Source organism: Emydura macquarii, unplaced genomic scaffold (assembly GCF_026122565.2).
Source record: "Emydura macquarii macquarii isolate MOO-44397 ecotype Brisbane River unplaced genomic scaffold, CSIRO-AGI_Emac_v2 contig_1146, whole genome shotgun sequence".
In the NCBI taxonomy this organism is placed as follows: domain Eukaryota; kingdom Metazoa; phylum Chordata; order Testudines; family Chelidae; genus Emydura; species Emydura macquarii.
In genome coordinates this window covers 21,494,996-21,510,302 of record NW_027131283.1, presented here as the reverse complement: position 1 = coordinate 21,510,302, position 15,307 = coordinate 21,494,996, and the positions used below count along the sequence as shown (strand labels likewise).

The window sequence follows — 15,307 nt, the reverse complement described above, 5'->3', positions numbered from 1 at the left end:
TAAAAGAGATTAGAAGTAGGCCATTAAGGGTTAGCAGGTTTATATATTGATTATATTTTCATCTTCTGGACAGAAGACCTTAACTCTCCCATAGATTTCCACCACAACTTCAACAACCACCCCTCATCCGTGAAACTCTCTCTAAAGCACTCCCACACCAGTATGTGCTCCCTGGACACTACATTTAGTTTCAACAATGGAACCCTACAACTGACTATATAGAAAACATCTACAGATCCTCATGCTTACTGTACAGATCCAGCAACCATCCCAGACAGACCAAGAAATCTGTTATCTACAGCCAGGCACGTAGATACCACAGAATTTACTCTAAAGAGAAAGTCCAAGATACACATGTAAACACACTTCAAACCACCTTCATTAATCAAGCACACTCCACTAGAGAAGTAGATTACATCGTGGAAATGGTCACACAAATACTTTGAGAGAACCCGGTTCAGTACAGGGGGCGGAAACCACGGAAAGCACACACCTCTAGCAGTCACCTACCTTGCCACACTGGAATCCATACGGGATATCATCAAATAGTTACAATCCATATTTGATGGGGACCACATCCTGAAAGAAATCTTTCCTGAACACCCTTCTTCTGGCTTTAAAATAGCCCCCAAACCTTGCCAAACTAGTCATCAGAAGCAAGCTCCCACAGACTGGGATTCAGCTACTAAAAGAGGCACCAGACTCTGCCAAAACAACAGATGCAAAACTTGCAGACATATCTCCACCGCTACAATGATAAATTCTCCCACAACACACCTTTCAAGTTCATGGGTCCTACACATGCTTATCACATGTGGTGTACCTCATCCAGTGCATCAAATGCCGGAGAATCACTACACACTCAAATGAACACTCACAGAAAATGATAAAAGATAAAAACATCATATCGGCAATGGAAGAACACTTTTCACAAAATGATCACTATATGTCTGATCTTTCAATACTCGTCTTCAAAGGAAACCAGCATAAGATTTTCAAAAGATGAGCCTGGGAATTTAAATTTATAATGCTGCTAGACACTGAAAACCATGGGTTTAACAGACACACTGGTTTCATGGCTCATTACAACAATCTGTAACACACCTGCCTGCTAACCCTCAGTGGCCCTTTTCAAATCTTTTATATAACAATCTAACCCTTATTGCCCAGGCCATCTCAAGCAACCTCCTACAACATGTCACCCTTTATTCTTAACTGTCTGTCCCTTGTATTGTATGTAGCTTAGGCACTCTGATTTCTTTCCCCCAGACCTAGGGCATGTCTACGCTACAGATGTTTGCCAACTCAAGTTACATTGGCATAAAGCCACAGCAGTTAGTATATCCCTTGCGTGCCTGCTTGCTTGTCTCTTTACATCAGTGCTGCGCGTAATCAACAAGAGTGCTTGTTCCAATGCACAGTGTGGTGCACCATGGATAGGTATCCCAGCATGCTACTTGCCACCATTCAGAGCACTGTCTTTTGTGAAGTTTTGGCAATCTACAGTGGGGCAAAAATGAGTTGCACAGGGATGACTGGGACTGTGAGGTAAAGTTCCCAACGTGCAGCTTTCTCCACCTCATAATGCCTTCTCTGTTCAATAATTTTCACATCTATTTAGAAAAAATCGCACAAACCCACATGGGACTTGTCACTGTCTGCCCTCTCTGAGAAAAGTGCACAGCTCTGCACTATTGTCATGAGCATTGCAAGCACAGGACACACAATTCTCTAGTATTTGCAGAGCTGCAGAAAGAGCTGTGGTGAATGTGACAGTTTCCTGGAGGGCAGATTACGGTGGGATATAGCGAGAATCAATTCAAGATTGATGGTAGGGTTCTCTAAATGGCTGCAGATGGTGAAGTGCTACTTCTGGGCCTGAGAAATGAGTACTGATTGGTGGGATCGCACTGTAATGCAGGCTTGGGATGACGAGCTGTGGCTGCAGAACTTTTGGGTGTGCAAGGCCACATTCCTGGATCTGTGCACCAAGGTTGCTCCAGCCCTCTAGGACCTGGATATCAGAATGAGAGCTGCACTGAAAGTGGAGAAAAGAGTGGTGATTGCACTGTGGAAACTTGCAATGCTAGATTGCTGCTGGTCAGTAGGAAATGATTTTGGAGTTGAAAAAATCCAGTGTGGGGGCCGTTGTCATTCAAGTGTGCAGGGCCATTATTTGTCTGCTGCCATGCAGTACTGTGACTTTCTGCAACTTACAGGATGTAATGGATAGATTTGCAGCAATGGGGGGGCTCCTGAGCTGTAGTGAAGTGATAGCATGCATATCCCTGTTTTGGTACCGGACAACTTTGTCCCAGAATACGTCAGCAGAAAGGACTATTTTTTTCTATGGTTATGCAAGTGCTGGTGGATCACTGGAGACACTTCACCAACGTCAGCATTGGCTGATCAGGCTAGGTGCATGATGCTCACATCTTTAAGAGCACAGGACTGTTCAGAAAGCTGCAAGCAGGACTTTCTTTCCTGACTAGTGCATTATCATTGGCAATGCTGAATTGCCGCTAGTGATCCTGGGAGACCCGGCCTATGCCTTGTTCTACTGGCTTATGAAGCCATATATTGGCCACCTCAACAGCACTAAGGAACAATTCAACTACTGGCTCACTAGGTGCAGAATGATAGTTGAATGTGCTTTTGATCGTTTGAAAGAGTGCTGACATTTACCAACAAGATTGGAGCGGAATGAGAAAAAATCCCAATGATTATAGCTGCCTGCACTGTCCTGCATAATATCTGTGATGCAAAGGGAGATAGTTGCGTGGAGGATGGGTGGAGGATAAAGGTGAAACAGCTGTCTGCTGAGTTTGAACAGCCAGATACAAGGGCTATCAGAAGAGCTCAAGAAACTATGTGACTCAGGAAGGCTTTAAAAGAACATGTTTAATAGAAAGTCACAGTTCTGTGTTGTGATGTGCTATGCTCTACCTGGCCCTGCAATTTGGGGGCCTATTAGGAATTGTGTGGTATTTTGTACATATTTATTAATAGAACACTGACAACGTGCCTGTTAATTTTGTGGTGCTTGCTGTACATTTATGATTGACACCGCTTGTCACAGATCCTCTGAGCTGTGTCACAGTGTACAATAACAACTAAGTGGGTGATTTCAGTACTGTCAGGCATTGTGCAGCATATGTTGGGAAGTAATAAAGATTGATTATTTCCCAAACAGTGCTGTTTTATTGAGTAATGAAAACACTTTAAAAAATTCTGTGCAAGTTAAAAACATTTTCTTGGCTTCAATATATGCCAGTAAGTGAAGTGTTTTACCTTTGCACTATTTCTACTTCATGCATTAGTGTATGCATCACAGATCTGAGTTCTTTCAGTTTTTCTTCCCCATCAGTGATTCTACAGTCTCCCAAATTAAAAGGAATTTGTTGTTGTTTTATGAACTCATCTCAACAGGGGAGAGAGACTTACCCTGGTAAGAGCTAGAAAACATTGGTTATATTGGCTATATATAACCAATTGGTTATATTGGTTCACATCCAATGCCAAAAATGGTTGCTCAGGGTTGAAATCCTCTAAAATGCTTGTTTGAACAAAAGACATCTTTAAAGCCGCTAAATCAAATTATTATGGTAGCTTTAGAATTCAGAATTTTAAATATTTCTGTAGATGTTTCCATAAACTATGGTAAGAAAAATTGTAACAAATTCTTCAGAAATTAAATAAATTATCTTTAACCTGTTGGTCTGATCTTTTGGTTTACAAGTGTAATTACCTGGCATTGAAGAAAACCAACTCTTCTGTTAACTTTCCCTCTATTTACCATATAATTTCTAAATTTCTTACATTTAAAATTTGACTTTCATTGATGTTACTAGCATTTGAGCAATTAAGACTTTCACCAATGTTTAAATCTTCCAATAAAAAATTGTTTTGTTTTTTGTTTTGGTTGCTTGTTAAAGTTCTGTGGAGTAATAATTAGACATTTCCCATTTGCAGGTTTACCTTGGCTATTCACCTTTAATGTGAAGTTTTATCCTCCTGATCCTTCACAGTTGACCGAGGACATTACCAGGTATGCATAATTTAATATAAAATTTGCAAATCAGTGTTGTTTTTATATTGTACACTCAGCAAGCCAGCAACTTACTTCCTTGTTTTGAAATTATATTGCAGATTTTAGCTGCGAGTGCTAAACAGAGAGGCCCTAGGTATAGGAGAAACCTGGTGTACTTATCATGGGTACAGGCTTCAGGATGGCCTGGAAGTTTAAATATTCTGTCTGTTGCTACAGCTCTTTGTAGCCAGTAGGGAGTGAGTACGAGTTGGAGACTTTGCATGATGACATCAGACAGCATTTCTTACCCCAACTGACAGCATGAGCAGTCCTGAGCTGGGGTGAGTCCTGGGGCTCAATGGATCTGATAAGGCTTCCTTGGGAGCTCCCAAATTAGGGGGAAAATGGTGAAATGGTGAGAGGTGCTAATGAAGGAGGATAGAAGGAAGATGGAGAAAGTAAAAAATAGAGCAAGAGGCCAGGGGAAAAATGAAGACAGAGTGGGGTAGCAGGGAGCAGACCAGAAAAGAGAATGAATCTCTGAAGGTCAGGGGCATGGAACTAGTAGATTGTTGAAGGGCTGCCACGTTGGCAGGATATAGGCAGTAAGGTGTCTTGTGTTGATAGAAGTACTGAGCTCAAAGGTGTTCAGGTGTTTTAGTTGCTAACTCTATATTAAACATAAACCGAATTGCTGAGAATACATTTTCATAGATAGGTATTAGTGATGGTAACAACCACACAACTGACTTGAAAGTTGCTATACTCCTACAAAAAAACTTCAAAAACAGACTTCATAGAGAAACTGCTGAGCTTGAAATCATCTGCAAACTTGATACAATCAAACTGGGTCTGAATCGGGACTTGGAATGGTTATCTCATTACAAGAAGTAATTGCTACTGATCACACATTCTCACCTCCTAATCAATGGTTGTGAATAGGCCTCAACTACTCTAACTTAATGGATTTTGCTTTCATCCACCTTCCCCATTGTTGTTACTTCCCTTGGATATGTATATATATATGCCTCCTATGTGATTTCTATTCCTTACATCTGATGAAGTGGGTTACAGCCCACGGAAGCTTATGCCTGCAGAAATTAAATTTTTAGTCTTTAAAGTGCTACAGAACTCTCGTTTTTACACAAAGTAAGGTAGTGCAACAGAATTATTATCCTTTGTTTCTTAGCATCCACTACGTGCTACATCAGTGGTTCCCAAACTGTGGCCTGGGGGCCAAAAGTGGCCTACGGGGTCTTTCAAAGTGGCCTGCCGCTCCCCTGGTGCTGGCTGCAGAAGGAAGCCATCGTCTAAGGACTCAGATGGAGCATGTTGTCGTGGGGCTACAAGACCAGTGCAGGCTCCTTGCTGCAGCCAAAGGGATGAGAGATCAGCACACTCCTCCCCCTTGCTGTTGCAGGGAGCACAGCAAAGTGCTCCTCCTGGGTCCATAGGCTCTGGGGTCCCTGCTGGAGCCAAAGGGAGGGGAGATCAGTGCTCTCCTCCCCAGCAGAGAGCAAAGCGCTCTGCCTGGGTCTTTAGATGCTGGGGTCCCGGCTGGAGCCAGAGGGAGGGGAGCACTGATTTTCCATCCCCCTGGCTGCAGACGGGAGCCACTGCCTAGGTACCTAGGTGGAGTGCACGGGGCTACAGGACACGTGCAGTGTCTCTGGTGCAGCCAGGGGGACAGGAAATCAGCAGAGAGGTAGCCTCTGCGCTGAACTCCTTCCAACTGACTGCCGTGGGACTGGTGGGTGGCACTGCTAGTGGAGCAGCCAGGACCTACCATGCTTGAGGAGGGGCAGAACTCTAAAAATCAGTGCCTTACAGTTTGGCCTGCACTTAGCAGGCCATGTGCTTCAGTGTGTGCTGACAGTCACGCATCTACACTAGTGCTTTTCTGCGAGTGTGTGACATACTGTGAGTAATTTGTAGGTGTAAAATAGTGAATGTAAAAATGAGCACAGTAGCATCAAAATGTTTCCTTTAAATATGTAGAGATTTGTAGTCCTTAAAGGTGTGTATGTCAATGCATTTTTTATGAGTTGATAGACTGGTGGCCCTTCAGGGTTATAAAAATGATATTTGTGGCACTTGAGCCAGAAAGGTTGGGAACCACTGTGCTACATGCTTTCCAGACAGCCAAGGAGGAACAGTCTGAGGACACAGACAAGTAGAAAGAGGTTAAGGAAAATAGGAAATATTTTTTTTCCTCAAGAGCTGTCTTGGTTTACTGTTGCAACATTAAGCAGTTAATTGTGGTTTGTAATTGAAGTGTTTCGAGGAGGGATACAGAAATAGTCCAGATAATTTATTTTTAATTGTCAACCATTTATAAAATAGAATTTGTTAAATACAATATGTAGGAAACACATATGATGAAGATATAAAAAGGATTTATTGGTACATGTTTAAAATGACGTATATACTCACCACTTAGTAGCTATTTGTGAGAAAAATAGCCACTCCAAACAGATATACAAAACAAACTACATATACAGTCTGTAATTGTCTCTCATTCTACATGTAGTAGTACAGCTAATTGTATTACAGTGTTCAATTAATCTAAAATGAGCTTTAGGTGTCCATGCTTACTATCCCGAAAATAGTTGTATAGTGAGTTGGGCTTTTAGATTGTGTTCAATTAAAGTAAGTAGTTTTTGCCCTGATTACCTTTTAAATTTTTCTAAATTCCCAATATTTGAGTTTCATTATGAAATCAAAATAAACTAGTAAGAAATAAAATGTACTTCAGTTTAGCGTGTCATGTAAGATTACTTTGTGTGTGCGCAGCATAAGGCTTTATGAACAAGAATTGCAAGGTACAAAATAAATGTAGTTACTCACATGGATGTGATCTATGTGATGGATGCAAGTGTTCACTGATTATGGATATAGTACGCATTCCTATGTTGTGTGGCCTGACTGGCTGCTTGGATTACATGATATATATGCTGCAAAAAACCTACATATATTACTGGAGTTTTAAAACCAAACCCTAGATTTCAAGGATAAATACATTATCCATTTTTTAATGGATTGAACCAAGCCTGAGAATGAACATGACAAAGTAGGTAAGCAAGCTGTTATTTTATGATAGACGTATACATCTCATTTGTACTGGGAATCAGAATCTTTCTTATTTGACTGACTTATGAAAGATATATCAATTCTCATATTAGAACTGTAACTCCAAATCCTTTGTTTTTAGTTGACAAGATCTGTCAGAAATAGAACCATTATACATAGACAAAATTCTATCAGTGCATTTGGTTTTTAAAAGCAGCCTATTGAAATTACATGTTTGGACAAATTTTACTCAGCTTTGTTCATGTGTGCGCTCTCAAATATTCTGCAGGAATATTTCTGTCTACTGTAGATAACTATTTCTTTTTCTTTTCTTTTTTTTTCTTTTTTTTGGGCAGATATTTCCTGTGCCTACAGCTTCGTCAGGATATTGCTTCTGGCCGACTGCCATGTTCTTTTGTGACTCATGCCCTCCTTGGTTCATATACTCTGCAGGCCGAGCTAGGTGACTATGATCCAGAGGAGCATAATAATGATTACATCAGTGAATTCCAGTTTGCACCCAGTCAATCAAAAGAGATGGAGGAGAAAGTAGTAGAGCTGCACAAAACACACAGGTGTGTCAGACTTGTTGGGAATAAATGATGTAGATATGGTCTTGGTCACATCTGTCATTTCTCTTGATTTTAAAGATATGTATAAAATTGTGTTTAGCACTACTATGAAAGTCTTGCATCAGTCACCTAGATGCAATGTTTTTCTTATATGCACTTAAAGGGAACTTGTCTTTAGTTTCAGAGGGGTAGCCGTGTTAGTCTGTTTTTAGTAAAACAGTGAGAGTCCTGTGGCACCTTAAAGACTAACTAATTTATTTGGGCATATGCTTTCATGGGCCGAAACTCACTTTCATACATCCGACGAAGTGGGTTTATGTCCACGAAAGCTTATGCCAAAATAAATTTGTTAGTCTTTAAGGTGCCACAGGACTCTCGCTGTTTTGCCTTTAGTTTGACTTTCTTCCACCTTTTGTTCTTCTGTTTATTAAAGCTCCTTAGTAGGCTTTCCATCAAAAAAGTCAGGTAGGGCTGGCTTCTTGCTTTAGCCAGTAAAAATAGCAATAAACATTTCAGCTGGCAAAATTTTTCTTCTGTGGTTTGAAGAATTTGTACTTAGAGACTGAAGATACAGTAAGTGATCAGCTGGCCTTAGCAAAAATACTTATAAGTGCGGCTGTTGAGGCTATATTTCATGATGTGTGCTTTTTTACTTGCTTTGTAACAAGGATTGTCTGAATTTGCTTCATTCAGAGATGTTTTGAATAAAATGAAGAAAACATTCAGAATCTGAAATTTTTTATTTATATGAGCCACAATTATTCAATCTCTAAACTAGCTGCCTTTGATTTATTAAAAATACCTTGTAATCTGATTATCAGGAACTATTTCATGGCTCATGTGCAGATAGAATTAAAGTCCTAAAGTCTCATTACATGAAAAATATAAGTGCATTGATCATTGGTTTCAGTCAGCAAAACAGATCACACATTTCTTTGCTTTGCCTAAAGATCAGAGCGCAGTGCCCTGAACTATACACTTGGACACAGTTTAACTTGGACACAGTTGTCTGCAAGGATGGCTTACCAGGGTAGCAAAGCATTTTAAATGTTTATGGATCTGTCCTGGCAACTGAAAAGGATCAACATTTTTTAAATTAAAGATTAGATATGGAATATTCCGGAATGCAGTAAAAATTGTATAGAACGTGTGTGTGTGTGTGTGTGTGTGTGTGTGTGTGTGTGTGTAAGTAAAATAAAACTGAAAGCAGCTCTCGCTGTAGCCCTTTTGTCAGGGCAGTTAGGGAGAACATCTAGTCCAAGGTCACAGAGAGGGCTAGGAAAACTCAGAAACTCAACATGATCCAAGGTGACTTTTTCAATCTCATAATTTAATTTAAAAAATACTGATTGAGTTATACTGAGTCATGGAAGAGATCCTGGATTGAGTTTAGGGAAGAGGAAGTGAGAGAAAAGTGGAAGCCAATTCTTTGAAGTGGAAAAAGTATTTATGGTGGTGGTTGAGTAGGGCTTTAATTAAAATTATTTTGCAACACTAAAGATAACAAATGTTACTAAGTGTGTGTGTGTGTGTGTGTGTGTATAGCAATATATATTATAGTAATATAATATATACTATAAATGAGAATATACATACCTATGATATTGGGAAGAGAAATACAGATAAGTGCAAAAGTATTAATGATTTAGATGCTAAACGGAGATATTTAACATGCCCTAAATGCAGGTACTTTCACTGAGTTTTATGATCTTGTTATTTATTTTTGCCAGTAAACTGAAGGTTTCTTTTAATGGTTCTAGGGGCTTGACTCCAGCACAGGCAGATTCTCATTTCTTAGAAAATGCCAAGAGGCTTTCTATGTATGGAGTGGATTTACATCATGCCAAGGTATTGAACTATTTTTTTCTGGAAAATACTTACAACTGCAGAGCACAATAAACATGGAACACTCAATCTGAAGATATTTAAGGATACTTAAATGCAAGCTTTTCATCTTCTATACTATCTGGCAGTCATTTAATTATTCATTTTACAGGTGTTGGGACCCTGAGAGTTTATCTTCAGGCTAGGATTATTTAGCCCATGTGGATCCATGATTACATGTTGGGAAAAATATTCTTTCTTCTTAGGAGCAATTAAATTTGTTTTAAATGTCAAGCTTTTATTCCAGTGATAAGCTTGAAGAGGCAAAGTTGAACCTAAAATGTCTATAGTGGTTTTTTATACCAGTGAGAGTTTAAGTGCAGATTTTTATTCTAGATGGTTGGAAATTAATTTCCATTTCTATTGGTATTTTAATTTTTAAAAGTAAACAAAATTGACATAATCCAATTTAAAAAATCAGTTGCAAAATTAATTTAATGGACTAAGAATGCTAAATTTATCCAATATTTAAAAAAGAGACGCTAAAGCCAGATTTTTTTATATAGTATAAAAATAGTAGAGAAACATTGTGTTTTATTCAATGGAACTTGGAAATGTGGTTGGTTCTTGTAAAATATTTTTGTAATTTTATTTAATCGCCTTTTCCTTGTTGCTGTTTGAAACATTTGAAGTAGGTACACTTGTATTTACTGAAGATGTACGTTAAATATATCTGCAAACTTATTTCCACCACCAATAGAAGTGCATGATGCCAGCACACTCTTGTCTTGAATGACTATAAGAATTTTCATTCTTTTAGTGATTATAATGTTTGAAGTTACTCTACAGTGATTTTTTCATGGCAAGTAAAAGCTCTGAAAAGAACTCTATTTTCTGAGATCAGTTTGCAGCCCTTAGAATTCTACTAGCCAATGTAGAATTTAGTGACAGCTGGATGTCAGCACTTCATGTTATTGATGGGAGGAGGTGGGTATCCACTGTGCTACAAAGTGGGGAAATCTCTTAAGACTTGCATGCAATGCAAGTCTTATCAGTAAGTACTTGCTTCTGTAAACTGAGATCAGACATTGTCACTGGGCCAAATGATTATTCTGTGGGAAAAGCTATCTGCCAGTACGTTGATTGAAGTGGCTAAAATTACGTTGTCACTCAAGTATCCACTACCTTCTCCATCTTTATTGGAGTATTGGTTCTATATAACCAACCTGCTGTATTTTTTATAAAATCTGTAAAGTTTGCAAGGCCTTTAATTTTTTCTTCTTTTAATGCTTGCTGAAATATTTGCAAACATCCATCACATCTGTACTGCTGATCAATTTCTAATCTAAGTTTTTGTATGGCCTCTCTCCCCATAATATTGGAGTGTTTTCCAAAGCTGTAGCATGTACACATAGATATGTCTTGTCACTGCAGGCTGGACTGATGAATGCCAAACCATTGCAGGAGTCCCAAGCTTGTTCCTATAAGATTAATAAATATGGATTTTTCCTGCTGTTGTGTACCTTTTCATTGCAACCCATCTGGTATTACTGTAATTTCAGCATGAAACCAATGTAATCTACATCCTTCCTCCCAAGTGTATTAACATAATTAACTGTATGAAATGTCATTATTTAAATGTGTCTAAAATTATCATTTGTGGTAGGATTCTGAAGGTGTGGACATCATGTTGGGTGTATGTGCTAATGGGCTACTCATTTACAAGGACAGACTCCGAATCAACCGCTTTGCTTGGCCAAAAATTTTGAAAATCTCTTATAAACGCAGTAACTTCTACATCAAAGTCAGGCCGGCAGAGGTAAGTAAGGCTTTTATTCATTTCATGCAGTTCAGTTCATAAACAGCTTGATACGTTTTATAGAAAATAGTGATCAACCTTTCTGCTGCTGTTTGAGTGGAAGTTAAAGTTCTGCCCACCAGCAAGATAATGTTCTCCAATCTTCCCCGGGTGTCCTGACAGAGAGTTGGAATGTGTATTTAAATCAGCACCTGTTTGGGAATAATGGATCTCTGACTCCTCGTGATAGACTATTAGTCATATCAAATACTTACATGTGGTATTCTGATTAATGAATCCTTATCAACTAGCAAACTCTTTTTATTTACTTATTTTAAGTCAATTAAAAATGTAAGTAGCTTTTACATGAAATGCTGTGGACTGTAGCTGTTCTAGTCAAGATTGCTGTATTTCAGTAAATTATGTGATTAATTTGATATTGTAATTTGAAAAAGTCTCTCTCCCTGTTTACATGTCATGTGATTCTTAGACATAGATATATTGTCTATCCACATGTACATCTTGTAGTTGTATTAACATAACATTTTTGCCTTAGAAATTATAACAAATTGAATATACTGTGTAGGTTGGATACTGCCTAGTAGTGTGCCTACATTATTTAGTGGACTAAGAAGAGAAAGCGTGCATGAGTGCAGCACAATTCTCAGTAGAACTGGCTTTTTGCAGTGTGGTTTGTTTTTTTTAAACAGCAGCTCTGGGCAGCTAGTCATGAGACTTGCAAAGAAAACTAAGGTTTTTTCAAAGAAGAGTCATTAGTAAATACAGATAGGAAGTGTTAAAGTGATTATTACCCTGCATGAGTAGTCCACCCGGGGCAATTATATTAAAAGTATGGAAATTTTTGGGTCTCAAGAAAGGAGAATTAGTGCTTGTCATAGTAATGGAAATGTCTGAACTCAGCCTGCTAACCTCGCCAGTAGCCAGCGTTAAGGAAATGTGTTGATTAATTTTGTGGATCCTTTCCAGCTGGAACAGTTTGAAAGCACCATTGGGTTCAAACTACCAAACCATCGGGCTGCTAAAAGGTTATGGAAGGTTTGTGTGGAGCACCATGCTTTCTACAGGTAAATGCTCAGGGATTCTTCTCCTTATTTTTACAGTCAAAACTAGTTTTATTTTTCTCAGGAAAAGGGGGGAACAGGGTAGGAGACTATATTTTCTCCACTTGTTTTGCATCCAGTTCCAGCTCTTATGGAAGTATGTGAGAGATGCACGTTGATCACTGATACTGAACTATTAATTTTTAATCTTAGATATAAAGGTTAATTGAACTTCAATTTTGTAGCTCAATATCTATACGTATTTGACCATCCAGACCAGCATTAGTAAGAGTGTAGTACTCTAAGATTTCTGTTTGTGCAGTAGCTGAACACCTAACAGGGAACCAAAACTGATATGAGGCCTGGTTAAGCATCAGGGCCCCCCTATGACAGGGCACTATATGCAGTAGTAGTTGGAACCACATGCTACCATCTTTTCAGTGTGTACTGGCTAAAGACTATTCTAGTCATTGGAGCAACGGTTTGAACTTGGGTCTCTCTTGTCCTAGGTGAGTGCCCTAACTAGCAGGCTATAGAGTAATTCTCACTCTCTTTTCTTGGCCCAATGATTATTAATTGCCATTCATGATCAATTCATAGTCATTGGAGCAGAGAACAAGAGTGAGAATGACTCTATAGTTGGCTACTTAGAGCACTCACCTATGATGTTGGAGACCTAGGTTCAAGTCCCTGCTCCATTTACTATTTGTAAAAAAGTAGAACAGCTTCACAGGAGAGAATGAAAAACCCTCACACCAGCATATCCCATAGCCCAGTGGTTAGGTCACTGTCCTGCAATTTAGGAGACCCAAGTTCAAATCCCTTTTTCTCATGAGGCAGAAGCGGTGTAATTAAACCTTCGTCTCCCACATCCTGGGTGAGTACCCAAATCACTGGGAGTACCCTCCCCCTCTATATCCTGTATCCCCCTCCTGCTTCATTTTGTGACTCCTGTGTTCCTTAGTTTTTGTAGAAATGCCCAAAATTGAAACAAAATTCAAAGTTCAGTCAAAACAAAACATTTCATCTTTTGACCCAGGTCAAAAATTTTTTGACTTTTTGATTTGCTGGAATATTTTGGAAAATTTTCTTTTCAGATTGCCTGAAAGTAATCTTTTTCAATTTTTCAGAATTGTCAATTGCAAACCAAAAAATCCATTATTTGCCCAGGTCTAGTTTGCATGTTTGTACACAAATATAACTACATTAAGACTATAACCACTTCATTTTCTATGGGATGTATGCACTTGCTACTTGTATTGAGAAATCTTGTTTGCCCTCTCAGACTTTCAAGGAATGCTTTATTTTCAAGTTTACTAGCAAATATCTCCTGAACACACGAAATTGTGCTGCACACGTTTAAATTGTATACTTGTATCTATACTATAAAACCTCAGAATCTACTAAGTAAAAGGACAACCTGTATTTTTATGCATTATTTGTCACAAGGAATGAACAAGTTACCCTTATCAAATGCTTTCTTCAGAAAAAAAACATACACCAGCAATTCACTGGTTGCTCACAAATAAATCTAATTGAGAGATATTGCAATTGTTGTTTAGCCTCCCATTAGTAAATCCTGAACAGACGTATTCTGCTAATATTTTTCAGCTCCTTCTACCTTTTGGAATATTTCAAAGTGGGTAATGTGAGATTACACCAGATTGGCAGTATACACTCTTATAAACCTTGAACTGAACATAAAAGCAATTAGAGCCAGTTTTTTGTGGCAGATGTATATTTTCTACTGGGAACGATGTGGTTATAGTGGATCACAAATTAGATACGAGTCAACAATGTAATACCATTGTGAAAAAAGCAAGCATCATTCTGGGATGTTATAGCAGGAATGTTGTAAGTAAGACACGGGAAATAATTCTTTTATTCTGCTCAGCACTGATAAGGCCTCAACTGGAGTACAGTGTCCAGTTCTGGTCACCACTCTTCGTGAAAGATGTGGTCAGACTGGAGAAAGTCCAGAGGAGAGCAGCAAAAATGATTAAAATTCAGAAAATATGACCGAAGAAGAGAGAGAGAGAAAAAAGTGGGTTTGTTTAGTCTAGAGAGGAGAAGAATGAGGGGGAACATAAGTCTTCAAGTACATAAAAGGTTATTATAAAGAGGAAGGCAATAAATTGTTCTCCTTATCCACTGAGGACAGAAGTAGTAGTAATGGGCTTAAATAGCAACAAAGGAGATTTAGGTTAGACATTAGCAAAAACTTTTTAACTGTAAGTGTAGTTAAGCACTGGAACAAATTACTTAAGGAAGTTGTGGAATATCTGTCATTGGAGATCTTTAAGAACAAGTTAGACAAACACCTGTCAGGGATAGTCTAAATAATACTTAGTCCTACCTCAGTGCAGGGGACTGGACTAGGTGACATACTGAGGCCCCTTTAAGGTCTAAATTTCTGTGATTCTATGATTTGTGTGGCATTGGGACATGTGTGGCATATATTAATCAGCAGTAGAAATTGGAATTTCCCCTTTCCCAATCACACTTCCCTCTTGAGTTTTTATTTTTTTTAAAAATCATGGTATGCCATTTGCAATGTTAATTTTCAGCTGTGAATCACTAAATATATAATTTTAGGAAGCATTCCTTTTTGAAAGCTTTACATAGAGAGTCATAGCTGAAGCATTGACTCAACAGATTTAACATTTGACACTATAAACTTCACAAGCACATAAAGCCTGAGAGGTTTTCTAATTAATAAAAATGTACTCTCAATATGCAATACATGATTTTTTCAAACTGATTGTGAAATTAAGAAAATCTAATGATTTGGCAAGTGCAGTCCATGACCAGAAGTGACATGAAGTACACACCTCTCTGCTGTGTAGCTAGGATAAATCAGTGTTCTTGAAATGATTCATACCATTGCAATAGTTACTTTGATTTTTTGCTTGATAAATTATATTTTGTCATGCTAAATTAGTATCTAGTCCAA

At 38.5% G+C, this 15,307-nt stretch overlaps 1 protein-coding gene across 7 annotated transcripts in view; it reads left to right on the top strand.

Annotated features, from left to right (window-relative positions):
• The window catches only part of EPB41L2 (erythrocyte membrane protein band 4.1 like 2), a 236,451-nt gene that overhangs the window by 159,005 nt on the left and 62,139 nt on the right, over positions 1-15,307 (top strand). For all 7 annotated transcript variants that reach the window (XM_067546743.1, XM_067546742.1, XM_067546739.1 and 4 more), the window contains exons 6-10: positions 3,973-4,048; positions 7,456-7,674; positions 9,432-9,519; positions 11,162-11,314; positions 12,281-12,378. In XM_067546743.1, coding sequence (XP_067402844.1) covers positions 3,973-4,048; positions 7,456-7,674; positions 9,432-9,519; positions 11,162-11,314; positions 12,281-12,378 — 634 coding nt within the window. The remainder of the gene's footprint in view (positions 1-3,972; positions 4,049-7,455; positions 7,675-9,431; positions 9,520-11,161; positions 11,315-12,280; positions 12,379-15,307) is intronic.